The sequence below is a fragment of the Phyllobates terribilis genome, unplaced genomic scaffold (assembly GCF_046119375.1).
Source record: "Phyllobates terribilis strain yellow unplaced genomic scaffold, ASM4611937v1 Scaffold_3__8_contigs__length_932513732, whole genome shotgun sequence".
NCBI classification, from domain to species: domain Eukaryota; kingdom Metazoa; phylum Chordata; class Amphibia; order Anura; family Dendrobatidae; genus Phyllobates; species Phyllobates terribilis.
The window spans coordinates 413,079,981-413,097,063 of record NW_027362763.1 but is presented as its reverse complement, the minus strand read 5'-3'; the positions used below and the strand labels follow the sequence as shown (position 1 = coordinate 413,097,063).

At 43.8% G+C, this 17,083-nt stretch overlaps 1 protein-coding gene across 1 annotated transcript in view; it reads right to left on the bottom strand.

Moving 5' to 3' along the window:
* LOC141259500 (dynein axonemal heavy chain 5-like) overlaps nucleotides 1-17,083 on the bottom strand; it is a 482,742-nt gene that overhangs the window by 81,863 nt on the left and 383,796 nt on the right. The window contains exons 81-86 of the mRNA XM_073675609.1: nucleotides 13,748-14,007; nucleotides 12,014-12,106; nucleotides 10,622-10,734; nucleotides 10,364-10,489; nucleotides 9,630-9,738; nucleotides 9,320-9,502 (exon numbers count right to left, since the gene is read on the bottom strand). Coding sequence (XP_073531710.1) covers nucleotides 9,320-9,502; nucleotides 9,630-9,738; nucleotides 10,364-10,489; nucleotides 10,622-10,734; nucleotides 12,014-12,106; nucleotides 13,748-14,007 — 884 coding nt within the window. The remainder of the gene's footprint in view (nucleotides 1-9,319; nucleotides 9,503-9,629; nucleotides 9,739-10,363; nucleotides 10,490-10,621; nucleotides 10,735-12,013; nucleotides 12,107-13,747; nucleotides 14,008-17,083) is intronic.

The following is a 17,083-nucleotide window of genomic DNA, read 5'->3' as shown; positions in this document are numbered from 1 at the left end:
ACAAACTGAGCTTAGAGAACGAATCCTTAATTAGATTAGATTAGTGGAGTGAAAGTTTTATAGTCCCAATATCCATAAGATCAGGGACCGGGTGCCCTCACTGTCTATGGAGCAAATTCCTCTCAGATTTTGATTATTATTTTGTTATTTTTCCCACTGAGAGCAATCTTTTTTCAACTAGCTAACGCGGTACAAAACTTTTTTTTCTTTCAACTGTAATGATAAATGAGACAGGGAAAAAGTTTTGAACATGCTTAATGAAATTTATTTAATACTTCATCCAAAAGCCTTTGTTGGTGACGAAAGCTTCAAGACAATTGGTGGCATGTTCAATACTTATTTCACCCGCTGTATATTGCAAAGTTGCTTATGTTTATGTGTACTATTGATTTATTAAATAAAAATTAAAATAGTGGTTACACTTTAAAGCAGAGGTCTCAAACACGTGGCCTACATCATGAAGACTGCAGGCACTTGAGCTCCCGAGATGATCGCGACCCGGTCCAGGGGGTCGCCGATGCCAGTGATTCTTCTCAGTTGAATGTGCGTCCTTGGACGCACATTCAATTGAAATGTATCGCGTTGCATAGACCAATTCTACAATGCCACAATACCACAACCAGCCATCGCACAAACAGAGGCCAACAGCTGATGTTGGTAAGCTTGATGTGGGTGGTGTATGACGTCACTGCCATGCGTCACCCAGACTGTGGAAGAGAAGAGGATGCTGTTCGCCGAGGGATCAAGGTCAGGTGAGAAGGATTTTATTTAATGTGTTTGTGAAGAGCGGCACAATGGGGGGCATTATTACAAGATAGGGACCAGGATGGAGACATTACTACAAGATGGGGACCAGAATAGGGTGCATTATTACAAGATAGGGACCAGGATGGGGACATTACTACAAGATGGAGACCAGGATGGGGACTTTACTGCAATATAGAGACCATGATGGGGACATTACTACAAGATGGGGACCAGTAACACATTAGTCACAAAAAACATATGTTGCATACCACTTCCATATCATAATATCAAAACACAGCCCAAGAAAGATTTCTAGATCTTGGGTTTTAGAAGAGACATACAGTAGTGTGAAAAAAAGTGTTAGGCCCTACCTGATTTCTTATTCTTTTGCTTGTTTGTCACACTTAAATGTTTTAGAACACAAAACAAATTTAAATATTTGACAAAAATAAAACAAGTAAGCACAAAATGCAGTTTTAAATGAAGGTCTTTATTATTAAGGGGAAAAGAAATCCAAACCTACAAGGCCCTGTGTGAAAAAGTGATTGCCCCCTAAACCTAATAACTGGTTGGGCCACCCTTAGGAGCAACAACTGCAATCAAGCGTTTGTGATAACTGGCAATGAGTCTTTTACAACACTCTGGAGGAATTTTGGCCCACTCATCTGTGCAAAATTGTTGAAATTCATCCACATTAGAGGGTTTCCGAGCACTAACCTCCTTTTTAAGGTTATGCCACAGCATCTCAATCGGATTAAGGACTGGACTCTGACTAGGCCACTGCAAAGTCTTAATTTTGTATTTCTTAAGCCATTCACAGGTGGACTTGTTGGTGTGTTTTGGATCATTTGTCCTGCTGCATAACCCAAGTGCACTTCAGCTTGAGGTCACAAACAGATGGCCGGAAATTCTCCTTCAGGATTTTTTGGAAGACAGCAGAATTCATGGTTCCATTTACAACAGCAAGTGTACCAGGTCCTGAAGCAGCAAAACAGCCCCAGACCATCACACTATCACCAGCATATTTTACTGTTGGTATGATGTTCCTTTTCTGAAATGCTGTGTTACTTCTACCCCAGATTTAATGGGACATACACCTTCCAAAAAGTTCAAATTTTGTCTCGTCAGTCCTAAAAGTCTTGGGGATTATCTAGATGTTTCCTGGCAAAACTAAGACAAGCCTTTATGTTCTTTTTGCTCGGCATTGGTTTTCGTCTTGGAACTCTGCCATGCATGCTATTTTTGCTCAGTCTTTTTCTTATGGTGGAGTCATGAACACTGACTTTAACTGGGGCAAGTGAGGCCTGAAGTTCTTTGGATGTTGTTGTAGGTTCTTTTGTGTCCTCTTGGATGAGTTGTCACTGCGCTCTTGGGGTAATTTTGGTTGGCCGGCAACTCTGGTGGACCGCTGTTCCATGTTTTTGCCATTTGTGGATAACTGTGATTCGCTGGTGTCCCAAAGCTTTAGAAATGGCTGTATAACCTTTTCCATACTGATAGATCTTAATTACTTTGTTTCTCATTTGTTCCAGAATTTCTTTGGATCGCAGCATGATTGTAGCATCGGCGTCTCTGCCTCCTGCCAGGCAGAGACGCCATCCCCCTTACCGCCGCGGTCCTGCCTCCTTCTTAAAGGGGCCGCACGCGCCGTCCTAAAAAGTCCCCGGCCAATCACCGGAGGGCTTTCCCTATAAGAGGCACCTCCTCCAATATGGAGGTGCCCGTGAAGGTTGTTGCTTTGTGATTCTTACTTCGCTTCAGCTCCCAGGCCCTCTGCAAGTCAGTCCTGTTCGCCAGTCTCATCTTCTGCTCAGTCCGCTAGCCTGACTTCTCTTCTGCCCGACAGTCTGTCTACAGTCCAGTCCGCCAGTCTGTCTATGGGCTCTGCCCGCCTGCTTACCTGGAAGCACCTGCCTGTTACCTGCCGTGCCTGCCTGCCCGCTTACCTGGAAGCACCAGAACACTCGCCTGACTATCTGCCTAATCAGCCTGCTTGTCTACCCGAGCCACCTGTAAGCCGCCAGCCGAAACTCATCCGCTGTGCCGGTCAGTTCCTGCCTTCTGACCCGTGGGAGTCACCTGCTCTCATACAAGGTCTGTCCCAGAGTGGCACCTGGCCCCTCTGCTTGGCTCCTCCCTGGTTCACAGAGTCGACTGAGCCGCCGTGTGACCTTGGTTGGACAGAGTTGATACTTAGTCAGGCCCCTCTGGCCCCTCCTTTCTCCGCAGCACAGAGGTTCCACCACCTGGATGGCAGTTTGCACGGGCCATGGAACCCGGTGGCCCCCAGGCTCCTTCACTTGCTGACCTGTACCAGGAGGTTTCTCATCAGAGATCCCAACAGGAAACCATCCTGACCTACCTGCGGTCTGTCAACTCCCGCCTGGATACGCTGTCCGTCCCACCCGTGTCCGCCACGAGCTGAGCGGCACCTCAGCCTACTGGTGCCATGGCATCCATCTCTGCGCCTCCTCGTTTTGGGGGTGACCCCATCTTATGTCGTGGTTTTCTGAACCAGTGCACGCTGCACTTTGAACTCCTGGCACATCAGTTTCCCTCCGACCGGGCCAAGGTGGCGTTCATCATGTCTCACCTCACCGGGGAAGCAATGGCATGGCTAAACCCTTTATGGGAGAGAGGGGATCCCCTGGTGTCCGATCTTCCAGCTTTCCCCACTGCCTTCCGGAAGGTCTTCAATGAGCCCGGATGAAGGACTTCTACTGCCTGCTCATTGCTCCGTCTCCGCCAAGGGAGTCTCACCGTGGGCCAGTATGCCATACAGTTCCGTACCCTCGCATCTGAGCTTGCCTGGAACAACAAGGCCCTGGTGTCCATCTTCTGGGAGGGTCTTTCCGGATGGATCAAGGATGACATAGCCGGCCGGGACATTCCTACCACCCTGGATGACCTGGTGTCACTAGCTACCCGGATTGACATCCGTTTCATGGAACAAGCTAAGGAGACTACCCGGGAGAGAAGATTTCCTCGTCTTGCTCCTGTTTTCCAGCAAACAGCCTCCCAACCAGCAACTCCTTGGGCACGCTCGCCCGAACCCATGCAGATCAACCAGACCAAGATAGTCAAGTCTCGCCAAGAAACACGCCAAGCCGAGGGGAGCTGTTTCTACTGTGGTAGTAAGGAGCATCTGATACGTTCATGTCCGGTGAAGCCGGGAAACTCCAGTGTCTAGGACCGCTCGGAGAGGTCATCCTAGGCAAGAGTAAATCCTCTCCGTCCTTGACTCTATCCGTTTCTATTTCCTGTGGAGAGACCCGCTTCTTTGAAACTGCCCACCTGGATTCTGGAGCCGCTGGAAATCTCATTTCTCAGTCCCTTATGGAGAAGTATCAGATTCCCACCAAACGTCTGGCTGAACCATTGGCAGTCGCTTCCGTGGATGGAAGACGACCATCTTGCTCGTCACAGAGCTTGTAACCCTTCAGGTGGGAATGCTGCACTCGGAGAGGATCTCCTTCCATGTGCTATCCGGACTCTCTCACTCCCTTTTGCTAGGTCTACCCTGGCTACAGAAACATGAACCCGTTCTGAATTGGTGATCCAGTGAGGTGCTCCATTGGGGGCAGGATTGCCATGAGACCTGCCTGGTTCTGGTTCGCCTGGCTCGACCTCCGTCTACTCCGGCTAATCTACCCGGTCTGCCGGCACCCTACTGGTCCTATGCGGACATCTTCAACAAGAAGGAAGCCGAGACACTACCACATCATAGGCCGTATGATTGCCCCATCCACCTGGTACCTGGCGCTTCACCTCCCCGTGGGCGTATATACCCCTTGTCGCTGGCTGAAACCCGGGCCATGTCTGAGTACATTAAGGAGAATCTTGCTAGGGGATTCAGAAATCTACTTCCCCGGCTGGAGCAGGATTCTTCTTTGTTAAAAAGAAAGACTGCTCGCTACAGCCGTGTATCGATTACAGGGGGCTTAACCAAATTACCATAAAAAATAAGTACCCCCTGCCTCTCATCTCGGAGCTGTTCGACCGCCTTAAAGGCACGAGGGTCTTCACCAAGCTCAATCTACGTGGGGCGTACAATTTGGTCCGGATCCGCCAGAGAGACGAGTGGAAGACGGCATTCAACATCCTGGACGGTCACTATGAATACCGCGTGATGCCCTTTAGTCTCTGTAAAGCCTCAGCCGTCTTCCAGGAGCTAGTTAACGACATTTTCATTGACCTCTTGTATTTTTGCGTAGTGGTGTACCTGGACGATATCCTGGTCTTCTCTCCGGATCTGCCCTCACACCGGAGGAATGTTCGTCAGGTTCTGCTTAGGCTCCGGCAGAATCATCTCTATGCTAAATTTGAAAAATGTCTCTTTGAGCAGACTTCCCTTCCGTTCCTGGGATATATTATCTCCGAGACTGGTCTTCTGATGGATCCCGAGAAGGTTTCTGCCGTCTAAAATTGGCCCCGACCGGAGGGGTTGACGGCGATTCAGCGATTCCTGGGCTTCGCAAATTATTACCGCCTCTTCATTCCTCATTTCTCCTCCCGGACCGCTCCCATCTCCGCGCTCACCCGTAAGGGAGCAAATCCCAAGGAATGGACTTCCGAAGAGGAGGAGGCCTTCGTCTCCCTAAAACAAGCTTTCTCCTCCGCCCCTGTGCTGCACCGCCCGGATTGCAACAAGCAGTTCTTCCTGGAGGTTGATGCTTCCTCCTCCGGAGCCAAAGCGGTGCTCACCCAGAAATCCCCATCCGGGAGAATGGTAACCTGCGGCTTTTTCTCCAAGCTCTTCTCCTCGTCTGAGCGCAACTACTTCATAGGAGATTGTGAGCGGCTTGCCATCAAATTGGCGCTGGAAGAGTGGCACTACCTGCTGTAAGGGGCTCTGCACCCGGTGATCATCTACACAGATCACAAAAACCTGGCCTATCTACAAAACACCCAGAGACTCAATCCACGTCAGGCCCGGTGGTCTCTATTCTTTGCCCGATTCTGCTTTTCTCTACATTACCACCCTGCTGACAAGAATGTTAAAGCCGACGCTCTATCCCGCTCATTCCTGTCCTCCGACCAAGAGGAGGAGCATCTGCATATCATCGACCCCTCCAGAGTAATGACCGTGGCCCCGTTTGACCTGTCTCGTCTTCCACCCGGTAAGACTTTTGTAGCGGTTCCGGATCGTAAGAAGGTTCTTCTCTGGGGTCATTCATCCAAACTAGCCGGCCATGCTGGCCAGAGGAAGACCTTCCTGCTCATCGCCAGGCATTACTGGTGGCCATCGCTACGCAAGGATGTTGCGGATTTCATCTCGGCTTGTTCCTCCTGCGCCCGTAACAAAGTTCCTAGGCATCTGCCCGCCGGCCGCCTCCTGCCTCTACCCGTACCTTCCGCCCTGTGGCAACACATTGCTATGGACTTTATCACGGATCTCCCTGTTTCTGCCGGTTGTACCGTCATTTGGGTGGTCGCTGACCGCTTTTCTAAAATGACCCACTTCATCCCTCTGACTGGTCTCCAATCCGCATCTGTGCTGGCTAAGGACTTTATCCTTCACATCTTTCGTCTCCACGGCCTACTCCTCCACATTGTGTCTGATCGCGGGGTCCAGTTCACTTCGCGCTTCTGGAGAGCTACGTGTAAGCTCTTGGATGTCACCCTGGATTTCTCCTCTGCTTATCATCCTCAGTCCAATGGTCAAGTGGAACGTATCAACCAGGTCCTTACCAGCTTTCTCCGGCATTTCGTCAATGCTCACCATAATGATTGGGTTGAGCTCCTACCTTGGGCCCAGTTCTCCTATAACAACCACGAGAGTGAGTCTTCTTCTAAATCCCCGTTCTTTGTGGTCTACGGTCAACACCCCCGTCTCCGCTTCAGTGGACAATCCTGCCGCGGAGTCTCTGATCAGCGAATTTTCTACTATTTGGGAAAACACTAGATCCACACTTCTTCAGTCCTCTGAACGGATGAAGAGACATGCGATAAGAGATGTTTGGATCCGCCTCTTTTTCATCCGGGAAACGGGGTCTGGCTCTCCTCCAAACATATTCGGCTCAAAATTCCATCGTATAAGTTGGGTCCGCGGTTCATCGGTCCGTTTTGAGGTTATCAAGCAAATCAATCCCGTGGCTTACAAGCTAAAACTCCCAGCCACCTTACGGATTCCCAACTCCTTCCACGTATCTCTCCTCAAACCAGTTGTTCTTAATTCTTTTTCTGACGATCCAGGTACCACTCCAGCTCCAGTTTCCGCTGAGGACGTCTATGAGGTAGAGAACATTTTGGCCACCAAAAGGGTAAGAGGAAAAAACTTTTTTCTGGTGGATTGGAAGGGGTTTGGCCTGGAGGAGAGGTCTTGGGAACCCAGGGAGAACATCCATGCCCCTCTTCTTCTTAAAGAATTTCTTGCTGGCCTGAAGGGGAGGGGGCGCCATCCCCCTTACCGCCGCGGTCCTGCTCCAGCGTCTTCTGGCCTCCCTGCAGCTGCTGCTGGTGCATGCAGCTTCCCTGGCTCTGTGCTTAGGGCGCGAACGCTTCCTCCCTCTTAAAGGGGCCGCGCGCGCCGTCCTAAAAAGTCCCCGGCCAATCACCGGAGGGCTTTCCCTATAAGAGGCACCTCCTCCAATATGGAGGTGCCCGTGCAAGGTTGTTGCTTTGTGATTCTTACTTCGCTTCAGCCCCCAGGTCCTCTGCAAGTCAGTCCTGTTCGCCAGTCTCATCTTCTGCTCGACAGTCTGTCTACAGTCCAGTCTGCCAGTCTGTCTATAGGCTCTGCCCCCCTGCGTATCCGGAAGCACCTGCCTGTTACCTACCGTGCCTGCCTGCCCGCTTACCTGGAAGCACCAGCCAGCTACCGGTTGTGCCGCCAGCTTGCCTACCCGGAACACTAGCCTGACTATCTGCCTAATCAGCCTGCTTGTCTACCCGGACCACCCGTCAGCCTGACAGCCGAAACTTATCCGCTGTACCGGTCAGTTCCTGCCTTCTGACCCGTGGGAGTCACCAGCTCTCATACAAGGTCGGTCCCAGAGTGGCACCTGGTCCCTCTGCTCGGTTCCTCCCTGGTTCACGGAGTTGACTGAGCTGCCGTGCGACCTTGGTTGGACCGAGTCGATACTTAGTTACGCCCCTCTGGCCCCTCCTTGCACCGCAGCACAGAGGTTCCACCACTCGGATCCGCAACAATGATGTCTAGCTTTTGATGATCTTTTGGTCTACTTCACTTTGTCAGGCAGGTCCTATTCACCCAGTGGTGAACCTGAACAATAATTTGAAACAAGAAACAATGGGAGGGAAAAATAGAAAAGCCTTAAGTGTGCTGTGACACCGTTATTGGCACTCTTTACACTAATTTAGTATGGAAACACATTTTGACTCGCCTGTGGTAAATCACAAAAGAAATTCACCTGTGATTAATTTTCGGTGCCAATGCGACATGAATTAGCCAATGAATAAAAGTGCCTGTGCTAGCATAAATGTAACCAAAAGTTACTTAGTAAAATCACCTCGGACTCACCATAATTAGGACAGTATTGTCCTATGCTTACCAGCCTAGTAGTGTTCACAGTAAACAATTGTAAACTACTTACATAGCTAATGTGATGAGGATAGGGAGGTCAACACGCCAGGTAGCTGACACCCCAACGACGCCGTTTCGCCACGTTTAGGTTTTACATGTTGCTGAGACAGAGCTGGATATATAGTGTCTTGGCATTTAAGAGACTGCACTTTATGTATGGTTTTGTGTCGTTCACTATGGGATGTTCTGCAAGACTCTATGGCCACATATTTTTGTTGCCGTGGCTAGTTTCAGACTTTTGTGAAAAGTAAATCTATAAACGCGTCAGAGATAGCATTGATTAGATATGCAATTATTTTAATGGATCCTATGTCATCTTTGGACTTTGAAAGTGTTGTGAACTTTTATTTTTGTAAACTTTATCCTTACCGAGTCCCTTGTCACCCTATGTGCCTCTTATACTAAAAACATTCTAAAGTCACTCTAATCGCCCAAAGCAGCTTACCATTATTCTCATCATGAAAAGCGGCCATATCCAGTGACAGATTCCTGTGTTACGGGGAATATACTTAAGTGGTTTTGTGATGTCTGTAACAAACAAATGTTTTAGCACTGGGTTCCCAGCGAAACTTGTCCTGTGCTCCGGTAGAGATATGGCCGCTCTCCAGTCCACGGGTCATGCGGCATTACTCGCCGGGGGCTTGGGGTATGGTATCCTTGGTACTGCGGTATCGTCATGTTTAGGGGGGATTGTGACTTAGAGGTGTTCAGTCATAATCCCACAGATGGTAGCTTCACCCCATTGGCTCCTCAGCCAAGCACACGCACCAAATGTCTGAACCTGCGGTTCCTATTATGCTGAGCAGGATTGCTATTGTGACAACACATTACTATGCAAAGCGCATAACACTTACTGTGTATTGAGCACTAAAATTCCATATTCTTGTGTCATGGAAAGTACACTAGTAGTGATTATGCCCCATTTTGTGAGACATTGGAAATAAACTTTACAAAAAGTACAGTAAGCTTTCGACAAAATACATAGTCCGTACTACAGGCGTAAAAGTAAATATATTTTTTACTTACATTGTACATTACTTCCACTGTATCTTCTGGTAAGTGACCTTTGATCCAGTCTATAGCCTGTCCTGTAGGATCACACACTAAGACCCAGGAATTACTGGCCATTGTACTGGTAAATATACATGAATTATTCAAAGCAAGGGGGTTTGTTGGAAGCCCCCATTCTTCCAAAGTCTTGATTTCAATCTAGGTAAAAAATAAAATTGTTATTCCTTTTCTTGACATAAAAAAAGTATTGCTGGCAACATTTTTCCTGAAAATTTTGGTATACTGTATGTAATATATTGCACAGCATCAACAATAGGAACATTACCGGAGACTGCATGAGCTGAATGAGAGGAAGATTTTTCAGCAGTGTTCTCTGTGGAAGAGGAAGTCCACAGCTCTCACATACTTTGAAAAGCCAATCAGTCACTTTCCTCCTATCATAAAATACAGCATGTTAGAAATAATGTTAAATTTGACATTTTTTAATCTGTCTATCATTACTATTATACCGTAACAGGAAATATAGGTTGTTAACGAGTAACTATTATTTAAATTTTTATTTAATAAATCAATAGTACACATGAAAATTGGAAACTTTGTAATATATCTTTTCAGAGAAATCTGCTTCTTTCTCCTCCTGGACTAATATTTCCCTTCCAATTCATAGATAAAATCTGTATTCAGTGAATACTGCTTTTCTCATTACTGATATAGGAGATGACAGTTGTTGCTTTTAAAATTGTATTGACGGGAAAGGAGGAGGGAGGAGCTAGAGGCAGACGCATTCTGCTACAAGTTATGCCAAAATGACAGTTACAGTTCTCCATAGAATTTCATGAGCACCAACTGTCATCTCCTATCTCAGTAATGGGAAAGTCTGTATTCACTGAAGACAGATTTTACCCGTGAATTGAAAATTTTGGAAATCAATAATCAGTCCATGGGGAGAAAAAATCAGATATCTCTAATAAGATATATCATTAATTTGCTTATTTTCACGTGTGCTATTGATTTCTTAAAACGACGGTTACTCTTTAAATAATTTTCAAATAGTCTCACCTTCTATCCATACATAGGGCAGGGCAATACGTGACAAAAGCTGCTGCCAGAAGACAGTTTGTGAGTAGATCGCTAACATTACTTTGGTTCAGTTTTTCTTTCCATTCTTGTTCTTGCATTTTCAATCTTGAAAACATTAATCAATAAAATCAGATAAATAGAGTAACCAAATGTCCACCCAGTGCATCGGACTGTGTGGTGGTGTGAAGTCTACTGAGTTATATAGTATATTACTTGAATGATGAACCATTGACAAACCTGTCCAGCATGTTTGCAGCTGCCTGTAGCTTCTCCTTGTGTGACTCCAATTCTTCCTCCACTTGGTGTTTATGATTGACAGCAGCATCATACTCTTCATGGTGTTGTGTTACCTATTATTGAAACAAATATTCTACGTAACGATGTTGTTTCTAGAAACCTATCTATAAGCTGCAAAAAAAAAAACCTACAAAGCATTTTTAAAGTAGCTCTCCGAGCAAAATTTCCCCCCTTAACTAAATATGCATGTGATGTATATGTATGTCACATAGTGACTGCAGACATTTCTTCTGAGACCAGATAACCCTTTTAAGGATTAGGTTTTTTGCGCTATCGTTTTTATCCCACTTGATCTTTTTTTACTTTTCTATCAGTATAGCCATCTGAGTGCTTGTTTTTTGTAGGATGAGTTGTAGTTTTGAATGACACCATTCATTATACCTTACAAGTATACTGGAAAACAAGAAAAAAATAAGTGTCAAAATGTGAAAAAAATGCAATTTCTCCATTGTTTTTGGGGTTTTGTTTTTATGTGTTTATTGTGTGGTAAAATTAGCCTGGCAATATGTTTCTCATGTCAGTAGAAATGTGTAGATACCAAAGTTGTCTTTTTTTTTTATTGTAGTGGAGAAAAAAAAATCGGAAATTTGGAAAAAATAATAAAAAAAATAATATTTGTGTTGCATTTTCTGAGACCCATAACTTTTTGATTTTTCCGCAGATGTAACTGTGTGAGGACTTTTATTGTGTGTCCTGGGCTGACAGTTTTATAGATACTATTTTGCGGTACATTTGACATTTTGATCTCTTTTATTGCATTTTTTGGGGAAAATGTGACATTTTTGGAGTTATAAAATTATTTAAACCACAGGTTAAAAATTTTGGATTTTGAGAGACTTGACTTTTTTGGATATGACCATATTAAATATTTGTTTTTTTTTTAATCTCTTTATTTTTGAAGGGGCCAAAAAGCAGTGATTTTAAACTTTTATATATTTTTTATATTTACCTTTAAATTCTGACTCTTTTTATATTTTAGTCCACCTATGGAACTTGAACCTATGATCATTTGATTGCTTATACTATATAAAGAAATACGACAGTAAATATTGCTTTCGAGCTTAAGAGGAGAGGGTATTGTTAAAAATAGGTGAAAAAAGTATGTAATTACATAAAACCATAAAGAAATATATGAAATGCTTTCTTCAGTTTTTTTTTAGATCATTTAACTTAACTTTAGAATATATATTTTTTCCTTGTGGTGTAAATAACTTTGTAACTTGTATGAAAGGAGTGTAAAAAAATGATAGAAAATAATAAACTTATATCAAAGCTGTATGTGAAGATGTGTTTGTAACAATTTATGGACCTGAACTAAATATGAACTGCTACCTCTTTTTGGAGAAGCGGAAGATCATCTGCTGTGAGAGTGCTCAGCGTCTGGTGATATAACACAGTTGGCTCTTCTTCAAAGCTTCCAGTTGTCTAAATAAAGCATGTATTTAATTATCTTGATATAACATTAGTATGTGCATTTCATTTGGGTTTAATTCTCAATAAATTGAATAAAGAATGGTTTGATTAAAGTATTGCTCTCTACTCTCTTGTATCTAAATAAAACATACATTTAATTATCTTAAAATTAATATTTGAAATGGGTTTTAGGCCCAATAAAATTGTTAAAAGAATGTTTTAGATGATGTTTTACTAACTGAATATTTCAGTAAACAATAAATTTGTGTGTAGTTTCTAGGACACATCACAGGACCCCACAGGACCCCACAAACCTAAGGGTTTGCTATTCTTCCTTCTGCAATACTGATATTAGTTTTCCCACCTCAGGGACTACTTTTGGACTTCAAATGGTTCCTGTGTCCCTCAATGAAGTGTCCGAGAAATGAACATTTTTGGTACTCACACAGTAACCTTCCTTGTTTGGGGAGGTCTTGTTTTTTTTCCTCCTACGGCTTTTGTACTGAATAGCTGGGTGTCGGCTGGCCAAGTATAGGCTGTTGGGGAGGAGTCAGCTTTTTTTCAAAGGCCACGACCCCACTATCAGTATTCGGTCAGTATTTTTTCTCAGGAGTGGGAGCCAAAACCAGGAGTGGGTGATAAATGCAGAATTGGTGACTTGTTTCTATTATACCTTTTCTCTGATTGTTCCTCACCTGGTTTTGGCTCCCAATTCTAAGAAAAAATACAGACCGTGGGGCCGTGGCCTAAGATGTGTTCTTGGTGTCAGCCTCCAGCAACCCTTGGTTCCTGTGTCCCCCTAATGAAGGCTATGAAAGATAGATTTTATGGTACCAAAAATCTTCATTTTACTACATGTATTTACTTTATTCATAATATCCAATATATAATAACCATTTAAAGGGTTATTACCAAAATATCAAGTTATCCATTATCCATTGTATAGGGGATAACTTGTTGATTGCTGGGGGACAGCCCAGTGGGACTCTTAACGATCCTCAGAACAAGGCTTTGAAACCCCAAAAGCATGGATCTGCAGCTCCAACTGAACAGAGTGGAGGTGTGCATGTTGGCTGTGCTCAATTCACTGTCTATAGGACTGACGGGAATAGCTGAGCGCTGTGCTCAGCAGTCCCATAGACAATGAATGAAGCAAGGCCATGCATGCATATCTCCACTCAGAATGGGGCAGTAAAGCTCTGTTCTCTGTGCTGCAGAGCCCCGTTCTTGGGATTGCTGGGGTCACAGTGTTCTGTTCCTGAGCCATCAGCAAGTCAGCAGGTTATTCCCTAGCCTACGGATGGGGATAACTTGACTTTTTGGGAATAGTCTATTAATGAACAATAAAATCTTACCTATTTATATCTCGTTCTGTACTATATGACCAAAAGTATCTATCCATCCCCAGTAATTATTGCTTTCAACTGCTTCAGTCACTTCCATTGCAAACATGTGCATGAAGAATGGTAGAAGAAAAATAAAGGAATGGGGCTGTTTTTCAAGATTTGGGCTAGTCCCGGTTTTTACAGTGTGGTAATGCTACAGGATACAAAAATAATCTTTCTTTCCATGTATGGCTATCACTCAGTGTAAGTGCTCTGACGTGAAGAGCTGTGTTTTCTTCACTAACCTAGCATGTTATCATATACTCACCAATCCAGACTGTGCCTCCTTTAATATCAGATCTTCTTTCTCTTTTTCTATATTGGATAACTTTTTCTGACATTCCTTTACGGGTACACAAAGTCTTGTGTACTCAATAATGGCAACAACAAAGGCCACCAAAGATGCCGCATCCTCTGAGCTGTACCGGGCTGTAGCTATAGTGATGCCTCCTCCTTTTGCATCTTTATTTTTCTTAGCCTCAATGTGCGAATATTTTTTGGCAGGAGTAATGGATTGTGGAGTTGCATCTGAAAATGATAAAGTGCAGTGAGAGGCAACAATTGAAGATTAGTAATCCTGAATAATGAGCTAATAACTACCATTATAGTATTACAAAATACTCCAGGTATTCCTTGACTAACACTGTCAAAAACAACGATAAGAACTTGGCTCAGAAAAAGGTTATTCAGTTCTAATATCCTTTTACAGAAAAACATATAGAAACATATATATGACCCCATTGATTACATTGGTTTTACATGCTAAATATCATCAGTTGGCATATTTAAAAATTACCCATTGTTATTTATATATGTATATACAGTACAGACCAAAAGTTTGGACACACCTTCTCATTTAAAGATTTTTCTGTATTTTCATGACTATGAAAATTGTACATTCACACTGAATGCATCAAAACTATGAATTAACACATGTGGAATTATATACTTAACAAAAAAGTGTGAAACAACTGAAAATATGTCTTATATTCTAGGTTCTTCAAAGTAGCCACCTTTTGCTTTGATCACTGCTTTGCACACTCTTGGCATTCTCTTGATGAGCTTCAAGAGGTAGTCACCGGAAATGGTTTTCACTTCACAGGTGTGCCCTGTCAGGTTTAATAAGTGGGATTTCTTGCCTTATAAATGGGATTGGGACCATCAGTTGTGTTGTTCAGAAGTCTGGTGGATACACAGCTAATAGTCCTACTGAATAGACTGTTAGAATTTGTATTATGGCAAGTAAAAAGCAGCTAAGTAAAGAAAAACGAGTGGCCATCATTACTTTAAGAAATGAAGGTCAGTCAGTCCGAAAAATTGGGAAACTTAGAAAGTGTCCCCAAGTGCAGTTGCAAAAGCCATCAAGCGCTACAAAGAAACTGGCTCACATGAGGACCGCCCTAGGACAGGAAGACCAAGAGTCACCTCTGCTTCTGAGGATAAGTTTATCCGAGTCACCAGCCTCAGAAATCGCAGGTTAACAGCAGCTCAGATTAGAGACCAGGTCAATGCCACACAGAGTTCTAGCAGCAGACACATCTCTACAACAACTGTTAAGAGGAGACTTTGTGCAGCCGGCCTTCATGGTAAAATAGCAGCTTGGAAACCACTGCTAAGGACAGGCAACAAGCAGAAGAGACTTGTTTGGGCTAAAGAACACAAGGAATGGACATTAGACCAGTGGAAATCTGTGCTTTGGTCTGATGAGTCCAAATTTGAGATCTTTGGTTCCAACCACCGTGTCTTTGTGAGACGCAGAAAAGGTGAACGGATGGACTCTACTTGCCTGGTTCCCACCATGAAGCATGGAGGAGGAGGTGTGATGGTGTGGGGGTGCTTTGCTGGTGACACTGTTGGGGATTTATTCAAAATTGAAGGCATACTGAACCAGCATGGCTACCACAGCATCTTGCAGCGGCATGCTATTCCATCCGGTTTGTGTTTAGTTGGACCATCATTTATTTTTCAACAGGACAATGACCTCAAACACACCTCCAGGCTGTGTAAGGGCTATTTGACCAAGAGAGAGAGTGATGGGGTGCTACGCCAGATGACCTGGCCTCCACAGTCACCAGACCTGAACCATATCGAGATGGTTTGGGGTGAGCTGGACCGCAGAGTGAAGGCAAAAGGGGCAACAAGTGCTAAGCATCTCTGGGAACTCCTTCAAGATTCTTGGAAGACCATTTCCGGTGACTACCTCTTGAAGCTCATCAAGAGAATGCCAAGAGTGTACAAAGCAGTCATCAAAGCAAAAGGTGGCTACTTTGAAGAACCTAGAATATAAGACATATTTTCAGTGGTTTCACACTTTTTTGTTAAGTATATAATTCCACATGTGTTAGTTCATAGTTTTGATGCCTTCAGTGTGAATGTACAATTTTCATAGTCATGAAAATACAGAAAAATCTTTAAATGAGTAGGTGTGTCCAAACTTTTGGTCTGTACTGTATATATTTATTTATTTTCACAAATCAATAGTACACATGAAAATAAGAAACTTTGTAATAAATCTTACTAGAGAAATCTGCTTCTTTCTTCTCCTGGACTGATCGTTGATTTAAAAAATTTTCAGTTCATGGGCAAAATCTGTATTCAGTGAAGACAGATTGTTACATTACTAAGATAGGAGATGACAGCTGCTATGGATAAAATTCTATGTAGAGGGGAGGAGCTAGAAACAGAGCTCCTCCCTCCTTCCCTTTAGATAGAACATTATGAGCTCTAACTGCCATTTCCTGCCTCAGTAATGTAAAAATATCTGTAGTTACTGAAAATATATTTTACCTGAACATTGAGAATTTTGAAAATTAAAGATCAGTCCAGGAGAAGAACGAAGCAGATTTCTCTGTTAAGATATATTACAAAGTTTATTTCCATGTGCACTATTGATTTATGAAATAACACTTCAAAAATTGTTACTATTTAAACCCGTCACGACATCCGATGTACAGTATATGTACGTCAACGTGGGAGGTGCGTGCCGCCAAACCGCCATACATATATGATGTGGCGATCGCACGGGCTCATTCCAAGCGCCGGTGCGATCATCAGCACCTGTTCAGCATCAACACGGCCAAAAGAGACAGGGAAAAAGGTAAGACCCTTACCTCAGTAGCTATGCACTTTTTGGATACACATAATGGTGACTGCATAGGGCTTCGTATAATTGGTCTGGAAAGGGTTCATACGGACATCCGGAATAGGGACGTGATCCCGGAACTTTTAAGCCAAGAATCCAAATGGATCTTTAAATTGAACAGTCGTTCCCCTAATGGGTTGAATGAGGATCTCCTCTTTACCGTTACTTATCCTTTTCCTCCCTTTTTTCTGTCCACATAGGTCTACCCCTCTGGATGTACTTTTCATGGCTGCCAATTGAAAATTCAGGACCCAGAATACGTGGGATTCTTGTCCCATTTGTTCCTCCTTGCAGAGCCTATTTTCTTTTCTTTTTTTTCATCTTTACTATGCTGCTGACACAATTGGTTTTGTCAATTTGCACTTTAACTGTCATGCTATTGACATGATCGGTTCTAACCAGCATGCACTTTAACTATCATGCTGCTCACACAATTTTTTGCTTTTTTCAATTGAGCTATAG